Raw genomic sequence first — 25,819 nt, 5'->3', positions numbered from 1 at the left:
TAAATGCTGGCAACAAAAAGACGGAATGATCACAAATTAACAATATAATGACACATCTCAAGGAACTAGAAAAGGAAGAGGAAACCAAACCCAAAGCAGACAGAAGAAAAGAAATAACAAAGGTCAGAACAGAACTAAATGAAATGGAAAACAAAACAAAAAAATTCAAAAGAATCCATGAAACAAAAGCTAGTTCTTTGAAAAGGTAAACAAAATTGATAGACCTCTTTCTAGATTATCAGAAATAGAAGAGATAAGACCCAAATAAACTGCCTGTAGTCCCTAGCTACTCGGGAGGCTGAGGCAGAAGGATCGCTTGAGCCCAGGAGTTTGAGGTTGCTATGAGCTAGGCTGATGCCATGGCACACTCATTCTAGCCTGGGCAACAGAGTGAGACTCTGTCTCAAAAAAAAAAAAAACAAAAAGACCCAAATAAACTCAATTAGAAATGAAAAAGGAGATATTACCACTGATACCACAGAAACACAAACTATCATATGTAAATACTATGAAAATGTCTATGCACATAAACTAGAAAACATAGAGAAAATGGACAAATTCCAGAAAACACATAACCTCCCAAAACTCAATCAGAAAGAAATAGAATCCCTAAACAAACGAATAATGAGACACGAGATTGAAGCAGTAATTAAAAAAAAAAAAATCTTTCCACAGATCCTTTGTGTCAAGTTAGTTTTTAAATGCTTTCAAGCTCATGCATGTTGCATTTTGCCAGTTCTTATGGTTGCTCTTATATGGAGATTTGGGGTAAAAGAAGCCACTTTTGCTAGCTCTCTATTTAACTTTTTAGTTTGGCAATAGATATTGGTTATAAAGAACTACTGCAACATATTTTGAGGCATCCTTCATATAGGTTAATATTTTCAATGTATTTTTTATTGGAGTAAGTAAATAAATTCAGATTCTGGGCTGTTGTAGGCATCATCTAATCTAGCAAACGATTTACCTCATTCAGATAAACAGAAAGTAGTAGTTCTTTGAATTCAGATGAAAGGGACATAGAGAATTATGGCTTATGCATATATTAGTTTCTCATCTTGGAGTCATAATTTAATCCACAGTAATTTTGATCACATCAGATAGTTCTTCATAATTAAATATGTCTGTGCATATTTTATCACTTACCAATAAGAGAGGCACAGTGCTTAGATGTGCTCTTTCACTCTTAGAAATAATACATAGGACATTTGGGGTTGCTGGGTTCAATCGATTTATTGAATAAATTGAAAACTGCCAAATTTTAGCGGAGCCTATTACATGATAAAGATTTTGGCTGGTTCAGGTAGGTATTTATGTGACTCTTTAATCTAAGGCCCTTACGACATAGAAGATCCAATATTTAACTAAACATATGATGAGATAAAGATGTTCAGTGGAGCCAAGTTAAGGAAACAACAGTGGAAGCCCTTAGATGCTATTTCTGTCTTGGAAAAGAACAATTTTTTTCTTGTAGAAACAGTCATTGAATTGATATTGGACTAAAATAAAGAGATTGAATTAATGGACTAAAGATTATTATGGTTATATCTGACACAGATGCAGGCCTTTGTCAATACCCTCTACTCTACCCTAAAACTGCAGAGCTATGATTGCTATCTCTCAGAGAATAAGACTGTCAACTTTCAGCTCTAGGGCTCTCTGTCTTTGAGCTTCATGGCTTCAGGGGCAGAGACTTTCTAACAGCCAGAGTAAAACCCTCCTTTGCTGGGAACATGGTTGGGTAAGGGAACCTGGAGCTGCATCCTTCTTCATTCTGGTTTAAATATGATTTGCCTTACCTAAATATTTCATAATGTGAAACTCATAATTTATTATTGAATTTACTAGAGGATTTTTCTTTTCACATTACAGGCTTTTCACATTCCTTGGCATTCAGCTACTTTTTCTTGGCAAGACTCAAGTCTTTTTCCTCTAGGGATTGTGTTCTAGGGAAGAAAACTGTTCAGAGAGATTACTTCATCTGAATTTTTTCCAAATATTCTAATTAACTAATCTATAATGACCTTACACTCTCTTTCATTTAAAATAATGATGATTTAGGAGGAGAGAAGATGGCGGAGTGGAGGTGACCTCCTGGATTTGTGCTCCCGGAGAGGAAGGCGTGGATCTCCACCTGCCACAACACTGGAGGATTGCTCCTCCACAGGAAGGGTGAGGTGAACCCACGGAGAATCACCGTCGGACACAGGGAACAGTAAAAAACAGAGGCGAGTGGGAAATCAGACCGAGATAATTTGGAGAGTGCGGGACGGAAAACAGACAGCGGAGTGCGGGACGGCCGTGCCTGCCTCACCGGCGAGTGGGGCGGGTGCAGCCCCACAGCAAAGCGGCTTGATCTCCCCACTGACCCCCACATCCACTCGGTCAAGGATCTGACTGAAATCGGAGCAGAATCACCGCGGGAGACCTGGAGCTCCGAGGACAGAAAGAGACAGAAACCACACATCCAGAGGAAGAACCAAAAGTCAGGGGGGGAAGAAGAAGGAAGAGGAAGAGAGAGGAAGGGAAGAAAGAGGAAGGAGGGAGAAGAAAAAAAAAGAAAGAGAAGAAGGAAGGGAAAGAAAAAGAGAGAGAGAAGAGGCTTTCTGCTTGCAAATAGTGTGAATCCTGCCTACTAACTGAAAGTCCACAACACAGTGATTTAACTTGCCAAACTGGTCTTAGGTCAAGCCAACCCTCTGGGGGTGGACCCATCAGAAGCAGTCCCCCAACTGAGATAGAAAAAAGAAACTCTAAACAGCACACAACAGTCTCCCCCTATAGATAAAGGAAGCAACATTCCTAGACTGTTCCACAGCCTAAGAACAGAGTACAAGACGTGCTGTTAACTAGACTAAAGCTGTGAGAAAAGATCTAACGATAGAGCCAGATGGGAAGGGCTCAGCGGAAAAATATGGGGAGCACAAAAAACCAAACGGAAACCTCGCCCCCAAAGAGAAATACCAACTCTCCTCCAATTGGCACAAGCCAGTTTCAGAATACCAACATGTTACCAGAAGAATTTCAGTCTTGGGTTATAAATAAGCTGAATGATATACAAGAAAAAATTGATATCCACCGCAAAGAAACCGCAAAAAAATTCCAGGATCTGGAAGAAAAATTCACTAAAGAAATAGACGTATTGAAAAAAAACCAAAATGAACTCCTAGAAATGAGGGATTTATTCAGGGAGCTACAAAACACAGTGGAAAGTCTCAAGAACAGGGTAGATCAAATAGAAGACAGAATCTCAGAAATCGAAGATAACTCTTTCCAATTAAATAAGACAGTCACAGAGATAGAGCAAAGAAATAAGAAAAAAGATCAGAGTCTTCAAGAAATGTGGGATTATGTGAAGAAACCTAATGTGAGAGTTATAGGCATCCCTGAAGGTGAAGAAGATAATAAGCAAGGGCTGGATAAACTATTTGAAGACATAATAGAAGAAAATTTCCCAGGCCTTGCTAAAACTTTAGATATACAGGTTCAAGAAGCTCAAAGAACCCCTGGTAGATTCATAGCAAATAGGAAAACACCACGCCACGTAGTCGTCAGACTGACCAAAATATCCACTAAAGAGACACTTCTTCGAGCTGTAAGGAGAAAGAAACAAGTAACATACAAAGGGAGACCCATTAGAATTACGCCAGATTTCTCAAATGAAACTTTACAAGCAAGAAGAAGTTGGGGCCCCATTCTCACTCTTCTGAAACAGAATAATGCCCAGCCTAGAATCTTGTACCCAGCTAAGCTAAGCTTTCTATATGAAGGAGAAATTAAGACATTCTCAGATAAACAAGGACTGAGGGAATTCACCAAGACAAGACCACCCCTCCAAGAAGTACTCAAAAGAGAGTTACACACGGATCATCACAACAAAGGCCCACGAATGTAAAGCCACCCAAGAACTAAAGATCAAATTCTAGCCACCACAATGGCTCAAGAGAGAAAACATAGAAAAGAAGTTCTACCCAATAAGATAAACAGAAATCTGTCCCAATTATCAGTTCTCTCACTAAATGTCAATGGCCTGAATTCCCCACTCAAGAGACATAGACTGGGCCAATGGATAAAAAAACACAAACCAAGTATCTGCTGCCTTCAGGAAACACACTTAACCGGCAAAGATGCATTTAGACTGAAAATAAAAGGATGGAACTTGATATTTCAAGCAAATGGTAGCCAAAAGAAAGCTGGTGTGGCAGTTTTAATTTCCAATAACTTAGTCTTTAAACCAACAAAAGTAATAAAAGACAAAGACGGTTACTACATACTGGTGAAAGGCACAATTCAACAAGAAGACATAACCATACTTAATATATATACACCCAATCTAGGTGCACCCAGATTCATAAAGCAGATCCTACTCGATCTAAACCAAATGATAGACAACAACACTTTAATAGTTGGAGACTTTAACACCCCACTGACAGCACAGGACAGATCCTCCAAGCAGAAAATAAGCAAAGACATAGTAGACTTAAACAGAAGGCTAGAACAAATGGGCCTGACTGACATCTACAGGACATTCTACCCTAAATCCACTGAATATACATTCTTCTCATCGGCTCACGGAACATTCTCTAAGATTGACCATATCCTAGGCCATAAAGCAAGTCTTAAAAAAATTAAAAAAATAGAAATCATACCCTGCATCTTCTCAGACCACAATGGAATAAAAGTAATAATGAACCCTAACAGGAACTCTCATTCCTACTCAAGGTCATGGAAGCTAAACAACCTTCTTCTGAATAACAATTTTGTAAAAGAAGAAATTAAGTCAGAAATCAAAACATTCTTTGAATTAAACGACAAAGGTGACACAACTTATCAAAATCTATGGGATGCAGCTAAAGCAGTCCTGAGAGGAAAATTCATTTCCATAAATGCTTATTTCAAAAAGACAGACAACTTACAAATAGACAACTTAATGAATAGACTCAAAGAGCTGGAGAAAGAAGAACAGACTGACCCCAAACCCAGCAGAAGGCGAGAAATTGTTAAGATCAAATCAGAATTAAATGAAAAAGACAACAAAAATACTATAAGGGAAATTAATAAAACAAAAAGTTGGTTCTTTGAAAAGATAAATAAAATAGACACACCACTGGCTAGACTAACCAAGAGCAGAAAAGAAAAATCTTTAATAACTTCCATCAGGAACATGAAAGGAGAAATCACAACCGAAGCCACAGAGATACATGACATTATCTATGAATATTACAAAAATCTTTATGCACACAAATTGGAAAATGAGGAGGAAATGGACAAATTTTTAGAAACACACAGCCTTCCCAAGCTCAATCAGGAAGAAATAGAATTCCTGAATAGACCAATATCAAGAACTGAAATTGAAACAGCAATAAAAAACCTTCCCAAAAAGAAAAGCCCTGGTCCAGATGGGTTCACACCTGAATTTTACCATACATACAAAGATGAACTGGTGCCCATCCTACATAAACTATTCTTCAATATTGAGAAGGATGGAATTCTCCCCAACACATTCTACCAAGCCAATATAACATTGATACCAAAACCAGGAAAGGATGCAACAAAAAAAGAAAACTACAGACCAATTTCTCTCATGAACGTAGATGCAAAAATTCTCAATAAAATCCTAGCAAATCGTATCCAAGTGCTGATTAAAAAAATAATTCATCACGACCAAGTAGGCTTCATCCCAGAGATGCAGGGGTGGTTCAACATACGAAAATCTATAAATGTAATTAACCACATAAATAGAAGCAAAAATAAAGACCATATGATCCTCTCAATAGATGCAGAAAAAGCATTTGACAAAATTCAACACCCTTTTATGATAAAAACACTTAACAACATAGGCATAAATGGGACCTACCTAAAAATAATACAAGCCATATATGACAAACCCACAGCCAACATCATACTGAATGGGGAAAAATTGAAAGCATTCCCACTCAGAACTGGAACCAGACAAGGCTGCCCACTGTCCCCATTACTTTTCAACATTGTATTGGAAGTCCTTGCGAGAGCTATCAGACAAGAGAGCAGAATCAAAGGTGTCCAAATAGGGACAGAAGAGATCAAACTCTCACTCTTCGCTGATGATATGATGTTGTATCTGGAAAACCCCAAGGACTCAACCAAGAGACTCCTGGAATTAATTAACGAATTCAGTAATGTCTCAGGTTACAAAGTCAATACACACAAATCAGAGGCATTCATATATGCCAATACCATTCAATTGGAGAACCAAATTAAGGACTCAATACCTTTCAAAATAGCAACAAAGAAAATAAAATATCTAGGAATATATTTAACTAAAGAGGTAAAGGACCTCTATAAAGAGAACTATGAAACGCTAAGGAAGGAAATTGCAGAACACGTAAATAAGTGGAAATCCATACCATGCTCATGGATTGGAAGAATTAACATCGTTAAAATGTCTATACTACCCAAAGTAATCTATAGATTCAATGCAATTCCTATTAAATTACCAACATCATTTTTCACAGACTTAGAAAAAATAATTATACACTTTGTATGGAAACAGAGAAGACCCCGTATAGCAAAAGCAATCTTAAGCAATAAAAACAAAATGGGAGGTATTGATTTGCCAGACTTCAAACTATACTACAAAGCTGTGGTGCTTAAAACTGCTTGGTACTGGCACAAGGGCAGGGACACAGACCAGTGGAACAGAACAGAAAACCCAAATATAAAACCATCCTCATATAATCATCTAATCTTTGACAAAATAGACAAAAAAATACTCTGGGGACAAGAGTCCCTATTCAATAAATGGTGCTGGGAAAACTGGATAGCCACATGTAGAAGACTGAAACAGGACCCACAGATTTCACCTCTCACAAAAATCAAATCACGGTGGATAACAGATTTAAACCTTAAATGGGAAACGATTAGAATTCTAGAAGAAAATGTAGGAAAGACTCTCACAGACGTTGGTCTAGGCAAAGAATTTATGAAGAAAACCCCTAAGGCAATTGCAGCAACAACAAAAATAAACGAATGGGACCTGATTAAATTAAAAAGCTTCTGCACAGCCAAAGAAACAGTCACGAAAATAAACAGACAGCCTACAGAATGGGAAAAAATTTTTGCATACTACACATCAGATAAAAGACTGATAACAAGAATCTATTTAGAACTCAGGAAAATCAGCAAGAAAAAATCAAACAATCCTATCAAAAAATGGGCAAAGGACATGAATAGAAATTTTTCAAAAGAAGACATAAGAATGGCCAAAAAACGTATCAAAAAATGCTCAACATCCCTAATCATCAGGGAAATGCAAATCAAAACCACAATGAGATACCACTTAACTCCGGTGAGAATGGCCTTTATCAAAAAATCCCAAAACAACACGTGTTGGCGTGGATGCGGAGAGACAGGAACACTCATACACTGCTGGTGGGAATGCAAACTAGTGCAACCCCTATGGAAAGCAATATGGAGATACCTTAAACAGATTCAAGTAGACCTACCATTTGATCCAGCAATTCCATTATTGGGCATATACCCAGAAGAACAAAAGTCATTTTTTAACAAAGACACCTGTACCCGAATGTTTATAGCAGCACAATTCACAATCGCAAAGATGTGGAAACAACCCAAGTGCCCATTGATCCACGAATGGATTAGTAAACTGTGGTATATGTATACCATGGAGTACTACTCAGCTATAAGAAATAACGATGATACGACATCTCTTTGGTTCTCCTGGAGAGAGCTGGAACCCATTATACTAAGTGAAGTATCCAAAGAATGGAAAAACAAGCATCACATGTACTCACCAGAAAACTGGTTTCCCTGATCATCACCTAAATGTACATCAGGGAAGGATACCAATTGGATATCAGACTGGGATGGGGGGGTGGGGGGAGGGGATGGGTGTATGCCTACATGACGAGAGCATTGCGCACCCTCTGGGGAATGGTCATGCCTGAGGGTGCAGACCCGGGGAGGTGGGGGGGGGAGGGGATCGAGGTATGAATACATGGCGAGTGCCAGGCGCACTGTCTGGAGAGTGGGAGCGGACGCGCTTGGGACTCTGACTCGGGGGGATGGGCGGGACAGGGACAATGTATATGATCTGAACTTATGTACCCCCATGATGAGCTGAAATAAAAAAAAATATATTATAAAAAAAAAAAAAAAAAAAAAAAAAAAAAAAAAAAAAAAAAAAAAAAATAATGATGATTTAAAAAGGCATAAACTGTGTCTGCACATATAAATGGAAGAATTATTTTCCTGATAAAATAACCCAAGAGATTTCAGAAAACTCAATTTTCTGCCCAAGCTGGAGTATGTGTTCAGTTGGTATCTAGTCCTCTAGCTGTGATGTTTTCTTGTTATATCCATCATTGCTTGGAGAACTTTGTGAAAGGCCTTGATTTCTTTGGATGAGATTGGGGAGATATAGGGAGATGCTTTTAATTAGCAAAGCATGGGTCAGAGGGGTATGCTATTTGAATGACTGAAAACCTGAAGAGTTCTTCTCCCTGTGAGAAAGCTCTGTCATTGGCTTTTCCATGAAGTTAAATCCCAACATTTGCATTGCTGGGTACAGAGCTTAATAGCTGTGTAAGATATGAAAGTTACCATAAGTCCTCAATCATAGTAAAGTAATTTTTGGTTGCTTCATCATAACTGACTGAAAAGAGATGAATTCAAGTAACTAAGTTTCAGGTTGTTAAATTTTTTATTTATTTCTGCCACCAAATAAGGGGCTTGGCCATATTATTTTCCACTAATTAGGTCAATTTTTACATAGTCATGCAAACATAGCGTTTTTGTTTTTCTAGGAAGAAATTTTTCCAGCAGGTGAGAATATTCAACTACCTTTGTAGAGTAAATATTGACATTATGTTTAAGTGTCTTGTGTTTATATTTTCGGCATGTGCCTTGGTAGCTTCTACACCCCTCTGAAGGACTGAGATAATGGGAAGCCTGTGTGGAAATATGGAAACTGTTCCCACGTGGATCTATTAATATTTCTAGATTCACTGATCATCCACATATTATCATGTGTTCTATGATCACACATAGATGCATGAGGTATCTACAGTTACCTTCACTGAGAGAAGCATTGATTTTTCTGGACCAAGGACAAGACCCAAGATGTGAGTTCTTGAAACAACTGACAAGGAATACTCATTGGAAATCCCTGTGATATGTTGAAATACAGCTACTGTCTTGAATATCATATGTTTTCTTTAGACAAATCTGAATTGGAAAAATTAAGCTAGCAAAATACAGAAATTAATCAGAATATGCAAAGTATATTTGGTTATAGTATACAGCTTGATATTTTCCATATCAAATAGAAAATTTTGCCAAATAACAAGAGAAATATATTACATTTACATGCATAACAAATAAACCAATGGACTTATAATCTCAGTCTTTGGGATATTATATTTTACATGGTATGTTAATAAACCTTTAGAATTACTATTAGATATTTGAATTAGGGATTTAAAATTGTATATCATACCAAGCCTGTTCGAGTGTAAAGTACCAAATTCATATTATGTTCTGGAAGCATAGTATGTGCTTTGATGTATAAATCTAAAAATTATCCTATCAAACATCGTAGGGACAGTATCCCAACAAAAATGACACTTGGACATTACCTTGTCTACTGTCATTTAGAATGATTTTTGAGACTATAATTATAAAATATTACAGAGGTTATTTTTGTTATTATGGTAATATATCTTTCAAAAATGTCATGTTGTAAAGAAACTATGTTAAATTATTTTTCTTCTAGAAAGTGTTAAAGTAGTGTTTTAAGTTGAAAGCCTAATAATACTATTTTAAAATGTTAAATATTTGATGACTTAAACTATGAAGGATAGTTTATATACCATAACTTACAAGTAAATAGTTAAATTGCCCAATAGAAGATTTATCCTGGTGAAATCTGTCGTTGATGATTAAAGAGAGAAAAGGCCCTCATCTCACAGAAAGTAAGGTGTGGGTAATAAAAGAGAATAGGGTATAGACTACTTTTTTACATTCTTCAACAGTTGTGCCTTTATTGGTCTGTAGCTTCAACAGTGACAGAACTCCTGAATTATGTGAATGAGACGTGTAGTTCATCACAGCTGCCTTCTAGAAAGAGCTCAAATTCTCCCTGCACATGACCTCCTCCACTGCCAAATCTATGTAAATGTAATCATCTTGTCTACGATTGGAGGTTTATTAATTTTCCTCAGCAGTGAATAACCGGAAAGTCTAGGTTTGTATCTACACTTATTCCGTTCTTCTCTATTTTTTAAGTTTGTCCATCAGATCTAGAAACTTTAAAAAATCAATATTGTTTTCCTTTCTGCATTTTTAAAAGTTTTCTTGACTAGGATCTGGTCTCTGTTTATTTGTTACGGCTGCCCCAAGAAGCTTCCTTGCATATCCCCAGAGACCCTTAGGAGGTTGGGCTCCCAGTACTTCCTCACTGAAAGAAATCTTCCTGAAGAATATGTTTTAAAGAATACTACCCTCACTTAATTCTCTTATTACTTGTGGATATTCATTTATTAAGCATAATTTCTATTTCCCAAATGGATCCTTCTTTTCTTTCATTTCCTATGTGTTGTTCTCCCTCTGCTGATGGTTCCAACATTTCCCTTATTATTCTGCGTGCTTCTCATCAAAGTCCATCGCAGCACAGGTAAAATTACTACTCACATATGATTAGTTAGGTAAAATATGCATTTTTATTGTATGCCCAGAAATAAGTTAATGAGTTACGGGTGTACTATTCATTTTATCCTGGACTATGTTTAAAATTCTTTTCTTTGCTTTGTTGTGATACAACAACAAGCCTAAGAGGTAAGCACTATAGGTGTCTCCATTCTAAAAATGATGAAACTGAGGCACAGAAAGGTTTATTAAGTAGCTCAAAGTCACATAGTAAGTGGTGAAGCTGGGGTTGCAGCAGAGGCAGTGTGGCTCCAGAGTCCACATTATTCACTAATGTGCTGTGCTCTCTCTCCAAGGATGCCTTGGCTCTTAAATAGGTACGCCCCGATGAGAAACTTAGAGTCATAATTTGCTCACTGTAATGATCAAACCTCATTTGCCACTGGCTTGCATTTTTCAAATAACAGTGATAATCTGAGATATTGATATATAAGTAAAAAACATCAAAAATGAAAAAAATGAGAGCAGAGTAGAATAAAGTAGGGCTGCAGTAATAGTATCATAGATAGTTCGACTGGAAAGGACTCTGAGATTGTCCAGTTCAATCCCATTATTTTCTAGTGAGCAAATTGAGATAGACTTGTAATTACACTTAGAAAATGATTCAAACCCAGGTCTTCTTACATCGAGCTTGGAATTTTCCCTCGTATATGCCTCTTTTTGGAATCTGAACACTGAAGTTCTATTTTTGAGCGCTCTCAGTAGGTAAACAGTATTATAAATAAACCCGTGTCCCACTGATCTTTACCTCTCTTTTCAGTGTCCATTTTCTCCCTCTTCACTGACTAGCTCACCCCGAGAGTTTTGAAAAATAATACTAGCTGCAAAAGTGGTACTTGGTGATAGTCCACTTCCAAATCAATTGCCAAAACTCAGGACAGTGTATAAGTGTGTTAAGAATTGTAGTATAGGTAAAGATGAAATGAAAAAATTACAGCTTCTTAAAAAGCAGATAGAGTCAGACCAAAAGATAATGCTAAATAATTTTGTAGTTATTTAATACAGTTCAAAGTCCAGTCCGTTGGTATTTAACCAGAGATTCATGAAGACAGAATATCCTTTCAGACATGAGGTATTGAAGGTATGACAGTGGATTACCATAGTATTGAGGGAGATATTTCAGAAGAGGTTATGTTTTGTGCTACACAGTTCATATTGTAAAGATACCACAAATGCTCCAAATTCAAAGGGCTGACTCTATTCTAATTTATTTATTTAGAGTTTATTGTCACCAGCAGAGAGTAAGTTTCTTGAGAGCAGGAACACTGTCCCTGTTGTTCATAGCTAATACCTGTGGCAACAAGTAACATATTTTAAATAAAGAGTTATTAAGCATATGAAAGTTTGTTGGGCACTTAACTATTTTTCTCTAGAGAACATTCACAATGACTTAGAGACAGAGACTTTTACCTGTAGTCCCCAAAGAAAATCATCTGAGGAGAAATGGAGTTATTAAAGGAGGGCCCGTGTGATCTTTAGAAGAGGAACTCAATAGATACTTACTAAATGTATATTGTGTGTAAACCACTGTTGAAGGTATGATGAAGAAGATGTGCTCCATGACATTGTGGGTGTGTTCATTGTCCTGTTCACAATTTCATTACAGGTCCTGTTTTCCTGAGCTCTCAGCTCTGATAAAGCCTCACGGAAGAGTGAATGGGAGAGAGTAACAATGTGACAGAATTTGTCCTCCTGGGCCTCACTCAGGATCCTGATGGGCAAAAAGCATTATTTGTCATGTTTTTACTCACATACGTTGTGACGATGGTGGGCAACCTGCTCATCGTGGTGACTGTTATCAGCAGCCCCTCCTTGGGCTCCCCAATGTACTTCTTCCTGGCCTCCCTGTCACTCATGGATGCTGCCTATTCCACTGCCATTTCACCCAAATTGCTTGCAGACCTACTCTGTAATAAAAAGACGATTTCCTTCCCAGCATGCATGGGCCAGCTCTTTATAGAACACTTGTTTGGTGGAGCTGAGGTCTTCCTTCTGGTGGTGATGGCCTATGATCGCTACGTGGCCATCTGTAAACCTCTGCACTACTTGACCATCATGAATCGACGGGTTTACATCCTTCTGTTGGTGGTGGCCTGGGTTGGAGGTTTTGTGCACTCTGTGGTCCAAATTGTCTTTGTGTACAGTCTCCCCTTCTGTGGCCCCAATGTCATCGACCATTTCATCTGTGACATGTACCCGTTATTGGAACTTGTGTGCACTAACACCTACTTTATAGGTCTCACTGTGGTTGCCAATGGTGGAGCCATCTGCATGGTCATCTTTGTCCTTCTACTCATCTCCTATGGAGTCATTCTAAGCTCCCTTAAAAGTTACAGTCGGGAAGGGAGACGTAAAGCCCTGTCTACCTGTAGCTCTCACATCACCGTGGTTGTTCTCTTTTTTGTTCCCTGTATTTTCATGTATGTTAGACCTGTCTCCAACTTTCCCGTTGATAAATCCATGACTGTGTTTTATACAGTTGTCACTCCTATGTTGAATCCCTTAATATATACCTTGAGAAATTCAGAGATGAAAAATGCTATGGAAAAACTCTGGTATGAAAAGTTAACTATGGATGGAATAAGAATGCCTTCCACACCGAACATGTTTATTACCAGTTCTAAGCAACAAACAGACAGTAAATTCTAACAGTGGATAATGTGGTCCATTCAATGGATTCCCTAGGGATGCTTCTCTTTTATTTATACAAGTCATCAGAAAAGAAATAAATTATCTTTTGAGATTAGAATTAATCTAATGGAAAAATACTGCATGATGAATAAAAGCCACAGGTATCCTATTACAAGTAATGATAAAACTAAGTTTATCTTGTAACTTTATTTTTATTAGTTTATATTGAAATGGGACTTAGAAGAAAGTGGTTTATTCTTTTCAAAGGAGAAAAACAAGTTGTTTTTGAAAATTTACTATCACTTAATGCATGAGAAAGCAATTTGGGTAATACTTAGAACAAATTTCTAGAGCCAAAGAGTGTATTTTAAGCTTTAATGTTCATTATTCTATCAGCAAAGCAGCTTTCTGAAGCTGTACTATACGATTTGTCTTGAGATTACTTATTTTCCTTAGGTCATCGTCTAAGCATTTTCAATTCAGGATATTTGGATGGCATACATAGGACATTGTGTTTATCTGAAGACCCTATCAGTGAACAGTTTTATTGGGTATAATGTGGATGATGATGAAAACAGATTATAGCTCTTTATTATGAGATAGATACTTCACTTTGGTTTATTTATGTGATTTTCCTCACTAGTTATCATGTGCATTTTTGCCATTCTTGAAGAACAGGTAAATCTTCTTATTTTGTGCTAATGATGCTGAAGATATGGATAAAGAACTGTGTTGTTTTCCATAAGCAATATATTTCCTAAATGTTATATTAAATGTAAATACTTTACTAACAGACTTAAAAATGATTTGTTGTGGCATAAATAAAATTTTGTTTTTGAATTTTATAAAATAATAAGTTTTCCTCAATTAGCAGCCATGTTGGAATATCCCAAATCAAGAACAATATAGAATTGCTTTCATTGTAATATGGAACATTATCTACGCTTTGTTACAATTTGCATTTTTAAAAAATGAGTTTTATATTTATATAAGGTATACAACATGTTTCAAGATACACATAAAAAATAAAAACGTTATTATAGTGAAACAAATGAACGTATCTGTCTTCTCACATAGTTACTCAATTTTTGGTTTCTGTGAAAAGAGCAGCTGAAATATACTCACTCACTTAGCATAAATCCCATATAGAGTACAATTTTGTTACCTATAGTCCTCATGTGCTGTATTAGAGGCTACAAAGAAGCAGAAGCAGATCTGAGGATGAACGAGTATAGAGATTTAATGTATAACAAGTTTACTTTCTAAGTGAAAAAAGAATTTTAGAACTCCTATTATTTTAAAATTTTCATGCCTACCCAGGCTTATATGTAATTTATTTATAAATTTTGTAACCTCTTAGAATATTATCAATGTCCTTGAAACTACCTGTTTGTACCTCCCTGATGCTGTTAGTCTGTCTCTCCCCAGATGTAAACTTATCCTTAAAATATATTATTGAGATTTTATTATTCCTTACCTTCATTAAAATTATATTATATGTACACAATTTTCTGAATTTTACTGTTATGCACAACGTTAACTTTCTAAATATGATCACATTGCTGCCTGTTGCTTTAGTCTCATCCTTTCCCCTGCTGTGTGTGTATTATTGCATGTGTGAAGATATCCATTCAACCAAGGACCGTTTGGATTGTTAGCAGTTTTGTGTATTGCTCACAGGACTAGTATGGACATGCTGATAGCAACTCTTTTGTGTTAAGTAGAATATTTGTATGTTCACTTTTATAGAAGGCTACAGTTTTCCCTAATGCTGTGTTATAAGTGACATTCCTACCAGTAAGGCATAGAAGTTCCATTGCTCTGTGTCCTTACCAATACTTGACTTTGTGAGATGTTTGATATTTTTGCTAATGTAATGGCTTTAAGACAGTGAGTTCCTTGTGGTTTTATTTGCAATTTTTATGCCTACTGAAGTTGAGCATATTCTCAGATGTTTATTGGATCTCTATTTTTTTCCAGTCTTGTATGAAGTGTGTATTTATGTCTTTTGCCAATTTTCTTCGGGTTGTTTTCCATTATTAATAATTTATTGGGGTTCTTTAGCAATCCTGTGTACTAAATCTTTTTTGTTTATGTGTATTGTAGAGTAGTATTTTCTCAGTTTGTGATTTCCCATTTTTATAATTTTATCATTTCATTTGATGAAGGGCCAGAGAGAGCTTTTTTTATACATAGGAGTTTTGCAGTCTCACCACTACCAGAAAAAAAAAAAAATCATCCTGTTCACAGTTTTTGCTGAATTTGCAAACTACTGATATTATTTTTCTTTAACCACTTGTTTGTACCATGAGCCTTGGGAGTTGTGAACAGGTACAAGGTATCTCTGCGATAAAACTTTTGTCAGGTTCTACGTCCTCTGAGCAAAGGATACTTTTATATGCAGGCATAGATTTTCCTCCTTTACTAATCTGACATGGTGCATCTTGAGACAACAAGATCTAGTGGAATCCAAAGACAATTTGAAACAAAAGTGGACGTAAACTCTTGGTTTGTTTTTATTTCATTCTCTTTTCAAAAATATCCTTTTTTATATTGCTACTGTGTTTTGGAGTGTCAGTCAGTGTGTGCAGGACACGTACTGTTCTAGTGATGCTACACTGCTTCCTTCTGCCTTCGTGGAAATACAGTACCAAGTGTCCAGAATTGATTGTTCCAGCCATTTTGATATGTAACTTAAAAAAACTGGTCTCATGAAATACAAATGTATTGGCTGCATTTAGCAAGGTTTACTCTTGCAAGTAAAAATGATCACCCATGAAGCGTAACAAATTCTGTATTTAGTTATTATGTTTTTTGTTTCTGGGTTTTTTGTTTGTTTCTGTAAGATTCTTAAATTAAAGAAAATAAATTTAAAAAACTTATTTTTCATCTTTTAATTCATTAACTCTTTAACAAATAAAAATTTATAGATATATGTGCACAACATTTTGTTTTAAAAATACATACATATTGAGAGATGGCTGAATTGAACCATTAAATATATGTAGTACCTCACATACTTATTTTTTTGTGTGATGAGAACACTTAAAATCTACTCTCTTAGCAATTTTCAAGAATAAAAGACATGGTTATTAACTATAGTCACCAGGTTGGACAATAGATTTCTTGCATTTATTCCTCATATTTAGCTGAAATTTTGTATTCTTTGGTCAAAATCTCCCAGCTGTGCCCCCCCAACAGCCCCCAGCTGTGCCCCCCCCCCCAACGGCCCCTGGCTCCTGGTAATGACCAATGTATTCTGTACTGCTGGGAGTTTAACTTTTTTAGATTCCACATATAAGTGAGACCATGTGGTATTTGTCTTTCACTGTGGAGAACAGGGAACCTTTGTACTGTACTGGTGGGAATGTAAATTGGTACAGCCATTATGGAAACACTATGGAGGTTCCTAAAAAAAATTCAGATGAAAAATAGAACCATCATAGGATCCAGCAATCCCGCTTCTTGGTATACATCCAAAGGCAATGAAATCAATATCTTGAAGAGATATCTGTACTTCCGTGTATACTGCAGCATTATTCACAGTAATCAAGATATGGGCATATTAAATATCTATGAACCTGTCAACAAATGAATGGATAAAGACAATATGATATATATATGTACACATATACACACACATATATGCCCAATACGGTATATTATATATGTATATATATATCTGCAATATGTTGTGTATGTGTGTGTGTGTGTATAAATATATTTCCAATATGGGGTGCATGTGTATGTGTCCCCAATATGATACTATTAACTATAGTCAGCATGCTGTGCTTTACATTTCTAGAATTTATTCATCCTGCATAACTGAAACTTTGTAGTTTGTGTTCATATATATATATATAAAATATATACAAAGGAGTATTATTCACTCACTATTCATTAAGAAGAGCAATTCTTTTTTTTGTGTGTGTGTTTCTATGCCTGGTTTATTTCTCTTCAAATAATGTCCTCCAGGTCCATCCATGTTTCTGCAAATGACTGAATTTCCTTCTGTTTCATGGCTAAATAATATTCCATTGTGTACATATACCACTTCAAGAGGAGAACGTCTTGCCATTTATGACAACATGCATAAACGTGGAGGACTTTAGTAATGCCTTTATTTTAGTTTTAATTGACAAATAATTTTTTGTTCTTATGAAGATGTTTTGATATCCTTTGCCGGCAACATAGATGGACCTGGAGGGCATTATGCTAAGTGAAATGACTTCTTGAATGGACATTTGATATATTTGTTTTTAGTCTGTCTTACAGTTTAATAAATACAAATAAGATTTTGCTGATTATTTCAAGCATTGATATATCACCATTATCATTAAGCTCCAAATGTTTTCTAACTTCTGCTGTTATTTTTACCAATGGGTTCTTTAGAATTTATTTGCTTAATTTTCAAACATACAGAAATTATCTGGCTAATTTTAGATTTTATTTTCTAGCTTATATCCTTGATGTTCAGAGACATACTTTGTGATTCTCATTCCTTGAAATTTGTTAAGAATTGCTTTATGGACCAACATGTGATTCACTTTGAAAAATATTCCATGTGCACTTGAAAAGGATGTGCATGTATTTCACAGCTGTTGAATATGCATTCTTCCCTTATATCCATAGGTGAAATTTGTTAATGGTGCTTAAGTATTACTATCTTTATGAATTTTCTGTGTGCATATTCTTGCATTTACTGAGAGTTGTGCTAAAATCTTCCTGTATTATTGCTGATTTATCTATTTCTCCTTTTGAGTCAATCTAATTTTACAAAATCTTATGAAGATATGTTTTTAGGAGCATACCAATTTTTAATTGTTATATCTTCCTGCTGTTGACCTTTTGCTGTCACAAAAAATTTTATCTCTGGCAATATTTATTGTCTTGTAATCTAGTTTTGTCTGATATTATTAGGAAACTGTCCTTTTGGTCAGGGTTTATGCAGTTTATTCCACTATTTTTACTTTTTTTTATCCTCTTATATATAATGTTTCCTTGTAAGTCTCCTAATATAGAGTTCAGCTTGAGTTGAGGGGATAGAGACTCATTTATTTTTAAAAATAAAGACATCGTATACTTGGATTTAAATCTACTCTCTTTCTATTTGTTTGCATTAATCAATGTTACCCACAGTTCATATTCATTTTGATTTAGTCCCGTATTTCCTCTTTCCATAGTCTTCACTATTTCCTGCATTTCTTCTTTTTCCATTTCAGAGGAATGAAGGATCTGTGGGACCAATATTTTGAAGGAAACCCAGAGAGCTAAACATTGCATTTGGGAGTCTTTTTTCTCTAAAGGTATAGAATAATTCTAAAATCCACAAATGAAATCATAAGAAGCTGGGTGGAACTTTCTATACATGCTTTACCCTGAGGGAGAAGTTGTTTCAAGAAAATCCCAGGACAGTAGAGAAAAACTGGCCCCTAAATTGAGAGGGTGCAGAGAGGCCAAAGAATGACCCAGACAAATCCAGCTTTATGGGTTAGATAGTTTGTTAGAGGTTACTTACACAGGGCTCTCACTCCTGGGCGTCAGCAGGAGTTCTCCAGAGAGTAAAATTCTTCCTGCCTGCCTGTTTGTGGAGCCTTAAATGTCTCCTTGGAAAGTGACACAGAGCTCTCTGTGTGTCATTGCATGTTTACAGGTAAGACAACCATCTATGCACAAGGAGCTACTTAAGAATATTCTTTCTTCTCTTATCTCTTTCAGCTACCTTGTGTTGATCTATATCGCTAAAGAAATCTACACAAGTTCTGTTAAACAGTAAAAGCCAGTGGTGGAGAGCTTGTATTCTTCCTTCACAAGTGAAATTCAAGGTCTACCAAGGAGAAGAGTCCTTTTTAAATAGCCAGGCTTTCATTTGAGACCTTTTGAGGGCTTTACTCTTAGAGTGTGGGAGAGTAGACAATAGAGTAGTCCTCAAAGGAAGTCAAACCCAGCTTGAATCATCTAATTCCTTGATTGGATTAGGGCTCTCTGGGATCTTTACTTCTCCAATCCCAGCTGCCAGACAAAAAACCAGGAAATTCTCTCTTAAAGAAGAGAACATTGTAAAAGTCTTGAATTTTCTCACAAAATTTCGTATACAAAAGCTGGCATTCAAATAAAACTAAAATATAGGAGAAGACAAAGCCTAGTTAAAAGGCATGACCAGTAAAGCATTTAAAATGCTTTTAAGCACGTGCATTTTACATTTTTTTTTAGCACCTCTGGTTGTCCTATTTGGTGATTCCATATAGAACAAGCTATTTTTGCTATTTCTGTTTTTAACTTTCCTGTTTGGCAATAGGTATGAGTTATGGAGAATTACCATAACGATGGCATATTTTGAGGCAACATCTAAAGCAATTACTATTTTCCATGTACTTTTTATTGGAGTAAATAACTTCAGATTCTGGGCTGCTGTAGGCATCATTTGATCTAGAACACTTTTGCCTCATTCAGATAAGCCAAAAGCATTAGTAGTTCTTAAATTCTGCTGAAGGTGACATAGAGAATGATGGCTTATGCATATATGAGTTCTTCCTCTTGGAGTCACAATTTAATTCACAGTAACTTTGATCCCATCAGATAGTTCTGCAAAATTAAAATACATTTGTGCATCTTTTACCATTTACCAAAAAGAGAGATACAGTACTTAGATGTGCCCTTTAAATCTTGGAAATAACATATAAGTCATTTGGGTTTCGAGATTCAGCACGTTTATTAGGTAAATTGAAAACTGCCAACTTAGAGTAGAACCTATTATACAACAAAGATTTTGGCTGGTTCAAGTAACTATTTATCTGACTCTTTATCAAAGGCCTTTATGGTACAGAAGATCCACTATTTAACTAAACACATGATGAGATAAAGGTTCTCAATGGAGCTAATGACAAGCCAAGTAAAGGAAATAACAGTGAAAGCCCTTAGGTGATGTTCCTGTGTTGAAAAGAACAATCTCTTTCTTGTCGAAATGGTCATGGAATTGATATTGGACTAAAATTAAGGGATCAAATTAATAGACTAAAGATCATTTTGGTTACATCTGACGCAGATTCAGGCTTTATCAATACCCTCTGCCTGAACCTAAAACGGCAGAACTATGATTGTCTATCTTTCTAAGAATTAGAATGTCAATTTCAGCTCTAGGGCTCTCTGTCTTTGATCTTCAGGGCTTCTTGTGTAGAGATTTTCCAACAGTCAGAGTAAAACCCTCCTTTGCTGGTGATATGGTTGGGTAAGGGAACTTGGGGCTGCTTCCCCCTTCATTCTAGTTTAAATACTACTTGCCTTACCTAAATATTTCATAATGTGAAACTCATAATTTATTATTGAATTTGCCACAGAATTTTTTTTCACATTATTTTAGGCTTTGGATTGTTCTGCACCTCTGTGAAGGACTGAGGTAATGGGAAGCCTGTGTGGAAATATGGAACCTGTTGCCACTTGGATCTATTTCTAGATTCACTGATCATCCACATATTATCATGGGTTCTATGATCACAGGTTGATGCATGAGGTATCTACAGTTACACTCAGTGAAAGAAGCATTCACTTTTTGGAACAAGGACAAGACCCAAGTTGTGAGTTCTTGAAACAGCTGACAAGGGATACTCTTTGAAAATTTCTATGATATGTTGAAATTAGCTAAAGTTTTAAATGTCATATGTTTTTATTGGAGAAATCTGAATTACAAAAATTAATCCAACCAAACACAGAAAATAATCAGAATATACAAAGTACATTTGGTTATAGAATACAGCTAGATAGGTGTTTATTTTCCATTTTGCCAAATATCAGGAGAAATATGTTGCATGTTACATGTATAACAAATAAACCAATGGATTTATAATCTCAGTTTTGGGGATATTATATTTTGCATGATATGTTACTAAAGGTGTAAATTACTTTTAAATATATTTGAATTAGAGAATTTAAAATCACTTATCGTACCAAGTGTGTTAGGCTGTAAGGAACAAATATGTATTTGTTCTGGGAACACAATATGGGCTTTTGTGTATGAATCTAAAAATTATCTCAGGAAACATATTAGGGACAATATCCCAGCTAAAATGACACTTGGGAATTACTTTGCCTACTGTCATTTAGAATGATTTATAAGTGTGCAATTGTAAAATACTACACAGGTTATTTATATTATTATGGGAATTTATCTTTTTATAATGTGATGTTCTTAAAAAACTACATGAAATTTTTTTCAGCTAGACAAGTGTTAGTCTTTTAATTGAAAGCCTGCTAATCCTACCTTAAAATATTAAAACTTTGATGACTTATACTATGAAGGATAATGTACCCTAATTTACAAGTAAATGTTTAAATTGTCCAATAGAAGGTTTATCCAGGTGAGATCTATCATTGATGATTAAAGAGAGAAAAGACCTTCACCTCACAGAAAGTAAGGTGTGGATAGTAAAAGAGAATTGAGAATAGACTACTTTTTTACATTCTTCAACAGTTATGCCTTTATTGGTCTATAAATTCAACAATGACAGAACTCCTGAATTATGTGAATGAGACATTTAGTATCACAGCTGCCTTCTAGAAAGAGCTCAAATTCTCCCTGCACATGACCTCCCCCACTGCCAAATCTATGTAAATGGATTCATCTTGTGTACAATTTGAGGTTTATTAATTTTCCTCAGGAGTGAATAACTGGAAAAATCTAGATTTGTGTTTATACTTGTTCCATTCTTCTCTTTTCTTTAACTTTGTCCTTAACCATCAGATCTAGGAACTTTAAGAAATAAATGCTTTTTTTCTGAATTTTTGAAAGTGTTCTTTACTAGGATCTGGTCAGAGGTTATTTGTTATGGCTGCCCCAGGAAGCAGCCTGTGTGTCTTCAGGGACCCTCAGGAGCTTGGGCTCCCAGTACTTCTCCTCTGTAAGAAAACTTTCCAAAGAAGATATTTAGAAGAATACTAGCTTCACTTAATTATCACATTAATATTCTCATTACTTGTGGACATTCATCTATTAACTATAATTTCTCTGTTTCCCGATTTAATCCTTCCTTTCTTTCATTTTCTACTATGTAGCTCCCCTCTGCTCCCCTTTGCCCTATTATTCTACATACCTCTCATTAAATTCCATCCCAGCACAGGTATAATTACTGCTCACATATAATTAAATAGGTAATTTTTTAAGATATACAATTTTATTGTGTTCCCAGAAAGAAGTTAATGAGTTATGGGTGTACTGCTCATTTTATCTTGGACTGTTTCTATAGTTCTTTTCAAGTTGACCAAGATCCAGATGATTTGTTGCGAACCAATGTTCACAGTGAAGCATTCAGGAACATTAATAACAGCTCTCATTTATTCAGGCTTTACCAGGTGCCAGGCACTGTTCTAGCCACTTTCCCTGTTGTAATAAACAACGAGCCTAAGAGGTAAGCACTATGGGTGTCCCCATTCTAAAAATGATGACACTGAGACCCAGAGTTGTATTAGGAGGCTCAAAGTCACATAGTAAGTGGTGAAGCTGGGGTTGCAGCAGAGGCAGTGTGGCTCCAGAGTCCACATCACTCACTGCTGTGTTCTCTGTCCAGGGACGCCTTGGGTCTTAAATATGTACACCCTGAATGAGAAACATGCAGTCATTACTTGCTCACTGTAATGATCAAATTCCATTTGTGACTGGGTTGCATTATTCACGCCATGGTGATAATATGGGATATTGTTATTTCATTATAAAGATATGAAAAATGAAAAAAGTTAGCAGAATACAACAAAGGAGGGCTGCAGTAATAGCATCATAGATAGTTTGACTGAAAAAGGTTTTGAGATTATCTAGTTTAATCCTATTATTTTCCAATGAGCAAACTGAGACATGATTACACTTAGAAAATTACTCAATTCCATGTCTTCCTACATTGAGCTTGGAATTTTCTCGATTATGCTTTTTTTTTTTTTTTTTTTGGAATCTGGACACTGGGGTTCTGTTTTTGAGTATTCTCAGTGTGTAAATGTAATTATAAATAAACCCATGTCCCACTGTTCTTTATCTCTCTTCTCTGTGTCTATATTCTCCTCTTTCACACAGTGCTTTGATATAGTATTGTGTGAGCCATTTTGAAAGAGATTTCTGTTGATAAGTTTGGTGCAACACAGATCACATTGTAAAGATACCATGACTGCTATAAATTCAAGGGACTGACTCCATGCAAGTTTATTTATGTAGAGTTTATTGCTACCACCAGAGAGTAAGTTTCCTGAGAGTTGGAACCCCTTCCCAGTACATAGCTGATGTCTGTGCCAAGAAGTAACATATTTCACATAAGGAGTTTTTGAATGTCTGGATGAGTGTGGGGCCCTTATTCTTCTTTATGGAATATCCACTAAGACTTAGAGATAGAACCTTTCATCTGTAAGACCAAAACAAAATCATCTGAGGAAAAATAAAATTAACGGCAGGTCTATTGATCTTTAGAAGAGGAACTCAATAGATACTTACTAAATGTATATTGTGTGTAAACCACTGTCGAAGGTGTGATGATGAAGATGTGCTCCATGACATCGTGTGTGTGTTCATCGTCCTGTTCACCATTTCATTACAGGTGCTGTTCTCCTGAGCTCTCAGCTCTGATACAAGCCTTCCAGTAGAGTAAATGGGAGAGAGTAACAATGTGACAGAATTTGTCCTCCTGGGCCTCACTCAGGATCCTGATGGGCAAAAAGCATTATTTGTCATGTTTTTACTCATATACATTGTGACGATGGTGGGCAACCTGCTCGTCACGGTGACTGTTATCAGCAGCCCCTCCTTGGGCTCCCCAATGTATTTCTTCCTGGCCTCCCTGTCACTCATCGATGTTGCTTATTCCACTAACATTTCACCCAAATTGCTTATAGACCTACTCTGTAATAAAAAGAGGATTACCTTCCCAACTTGCATAGGGCAGCTGTTTCTAGAACATTTGTTTGGTGGAACTGAGATTTTCCTCCTGGTGGCGATGGCCTATGATCGTTATGTGGCCATCTGTAAGCCTCTGCACTATTTGACCATCATGAATCGCCAGTTTTGCATCCTTGTGTTGGTGGTGGCCTGGGTTGGAGGTTTTGTGCACTCTGTGCTCCAAATTATCTTTGTGTATAGTCTCCCGTTCTGTGGCCCCAATGTCATCAACCATTTCTTCTGTGATATCTTCCCGTTATTGGAACTTGCATGCACTGACACCTATTTTATAGGTCTCATTATGGTGGCCAACGGTGGATCCATCTGCATGGTTGTCTTTGTCCTTCTAGTCATCTCCTATGGAGTCATTCTAAGCTCCCTTAAAAGTTACAGTCGGGAAGGGAGGCTTAAAGCCCTGTCTACCTGCAGCTCTCATGTCATCGTGGTTGTCCTCTTTTTTGTTCCCTGTATTTTCATGTATGTTAGACCTGTCTCCAGCTTTCCCATCGATAAACCCGTGAGTGTGGTTTGTACGATTTTCATTCCCATGTTGAATCCTTTAATATATACCTTGAGAAATTCAGAGATGAAAAATGCCATGAAAAAACTCTGGTGTAAAAAGTTAGATACAAAAGTAGATAGGATAAGAATGTCTTTCATGCTGAACATGTTTATTTCCAATTCTAAGGCTACAGACAGACAGTAAATTCTAACGATGTATTACGTAATCCATTCAATGGATTCTCTAGAAATGCTTCTCTTTATTCAAAGTCACCAGAAAAGTGGAATAAATTATCTGTGGAGATTACAATCACTCTAATCGAGAAATTCTGCAGGGTGAATAAAAGCACAGGTATCCAAATAGAAGTAATAATAAAACTAAGCTCATCTTGTAATTTTATTTTTATTAGTTTATATTAAAATGGGACTTAGAAGAAAGTGGTTCATTGTTTTCAAAGGAGAAAAATAGGCTGTTTTTGAAAATTTACTATCACTGACATTCATGTGAAAGCAATTTGACTAATATTTACAACAAATTTCTCGGGTCAAAAGATTAGATTTTATGTTTTAATGTGCATTAATTTATCAGCAAAGTAGCTTCCTGTATCTGTACTATGCAATTTTTCTTAGAGTTACTTCTGTTCCTCAGGTCATTGTCATGCATTTTCAGTTCAGGATGTTTGGTTGACAGATGATATTATGTTTAGTTTAAGACACTATCAGAGGAGCATTTTTTTGGAGTAAATGTGGATGGTGACAAAAACATATTCTAGTTCTTGATTATGAGATAGATCCTTTCCTTTCTTTTTTAATTTCATGATTTTCCTCACTTGTTATCACGTGCATTTTTGCCATTTTTCGAAGAACATGCAAAGCTGCTTATTGTGTCTTCATGATGCTGAAGATATTGGTAAAGAAATGTGTTGTTTTGTATAAACAATGTGTTTCCTAAGAGTTATATTAAATTTAAGTACTTTACTTATAGACTTAAAAATGATTTGTTGTGGCATAAATACAATTTTGTTTTTGAATTTTATAAAATAATAAGTTTTCCTCAATTAGCAGCCATATAGGAAT

The 25,819-nt window shown here is 36.0% G+C and overlaps 2 protein-coding genes across 2 annotated transcripts; both read left to right on the top strand.

Annotated features, from left to right (window-relative positions):
* Nucleotides 1-12,308: 12,308 nt before the first annotated feature.
* On the top strand, nucleotides 12,309-13,353 carry LOC123642101 (olfactory receptor 4A5-like). Its single transcript, XM_045557017.1, has one exon. It carries the CDS (start codon nucleotides 12,361-12,363, stop codon nucleotides 13,351-13,353), a length of 993 nt encoding a protein of 330 aa, XP_045412973.1. The 5' UTR covers nucleotides 12,309-12,360.
* Nucleotides 13,354-23,954: 10,601 nt separating this feature from the next.
* Nucleotides 23,955-24,947, top strand: LOC123641780 (olfactory receptor 4A16-like). The gene has a single exon (XM_045556719.1). The coding sequence runs from the start codon at nucleotides 23,955-23,957 to the stop codon at nucleotides 24,945-24,947; it is 993 nt and encodes a 330-aa protein (XP_045412675.1).
* The last annotated feature ends 872 nt before the right edge of the window (nucleotides 24,948-25,819 follow it).

The sequence above is a fragment of the Lemur catta genome, chromosome 7 (genome assembly GCF_020740605.2).
Source record: "Lemur catta isolate mLemCat1 chromosome 7, mLemCat1.pri, whole genome shotgun sequence".
NCBI lineage: Eukaryota > Metazoa > Chordata > Mammalia > Primates > Lemuridae > Lemur > Lemur catta.
The sequence above is the reverse complement of the archived record's forward strand: the minus strand, read 5'-3'. Positions and strand labels throughout refer to the sequence as shown.

What these genes read in the sequence shown, in the direction of transcription:
- LOC123642101 (XM_045557017.1), top strand. Translation starts at nt 12,361, where the DNA reads ATGGGAGAGAGTAACAATGTGACAGAATTTGTCCTCCTGGGCCTCACT.
- LOC123641780 (XM_045556719.1), top strand. Translation starts at nt 23,955, where the DNA reads ATGGGAGAGAGTAACAATGTGACAGAATTTGTCCTCCTGGGCCTCACT.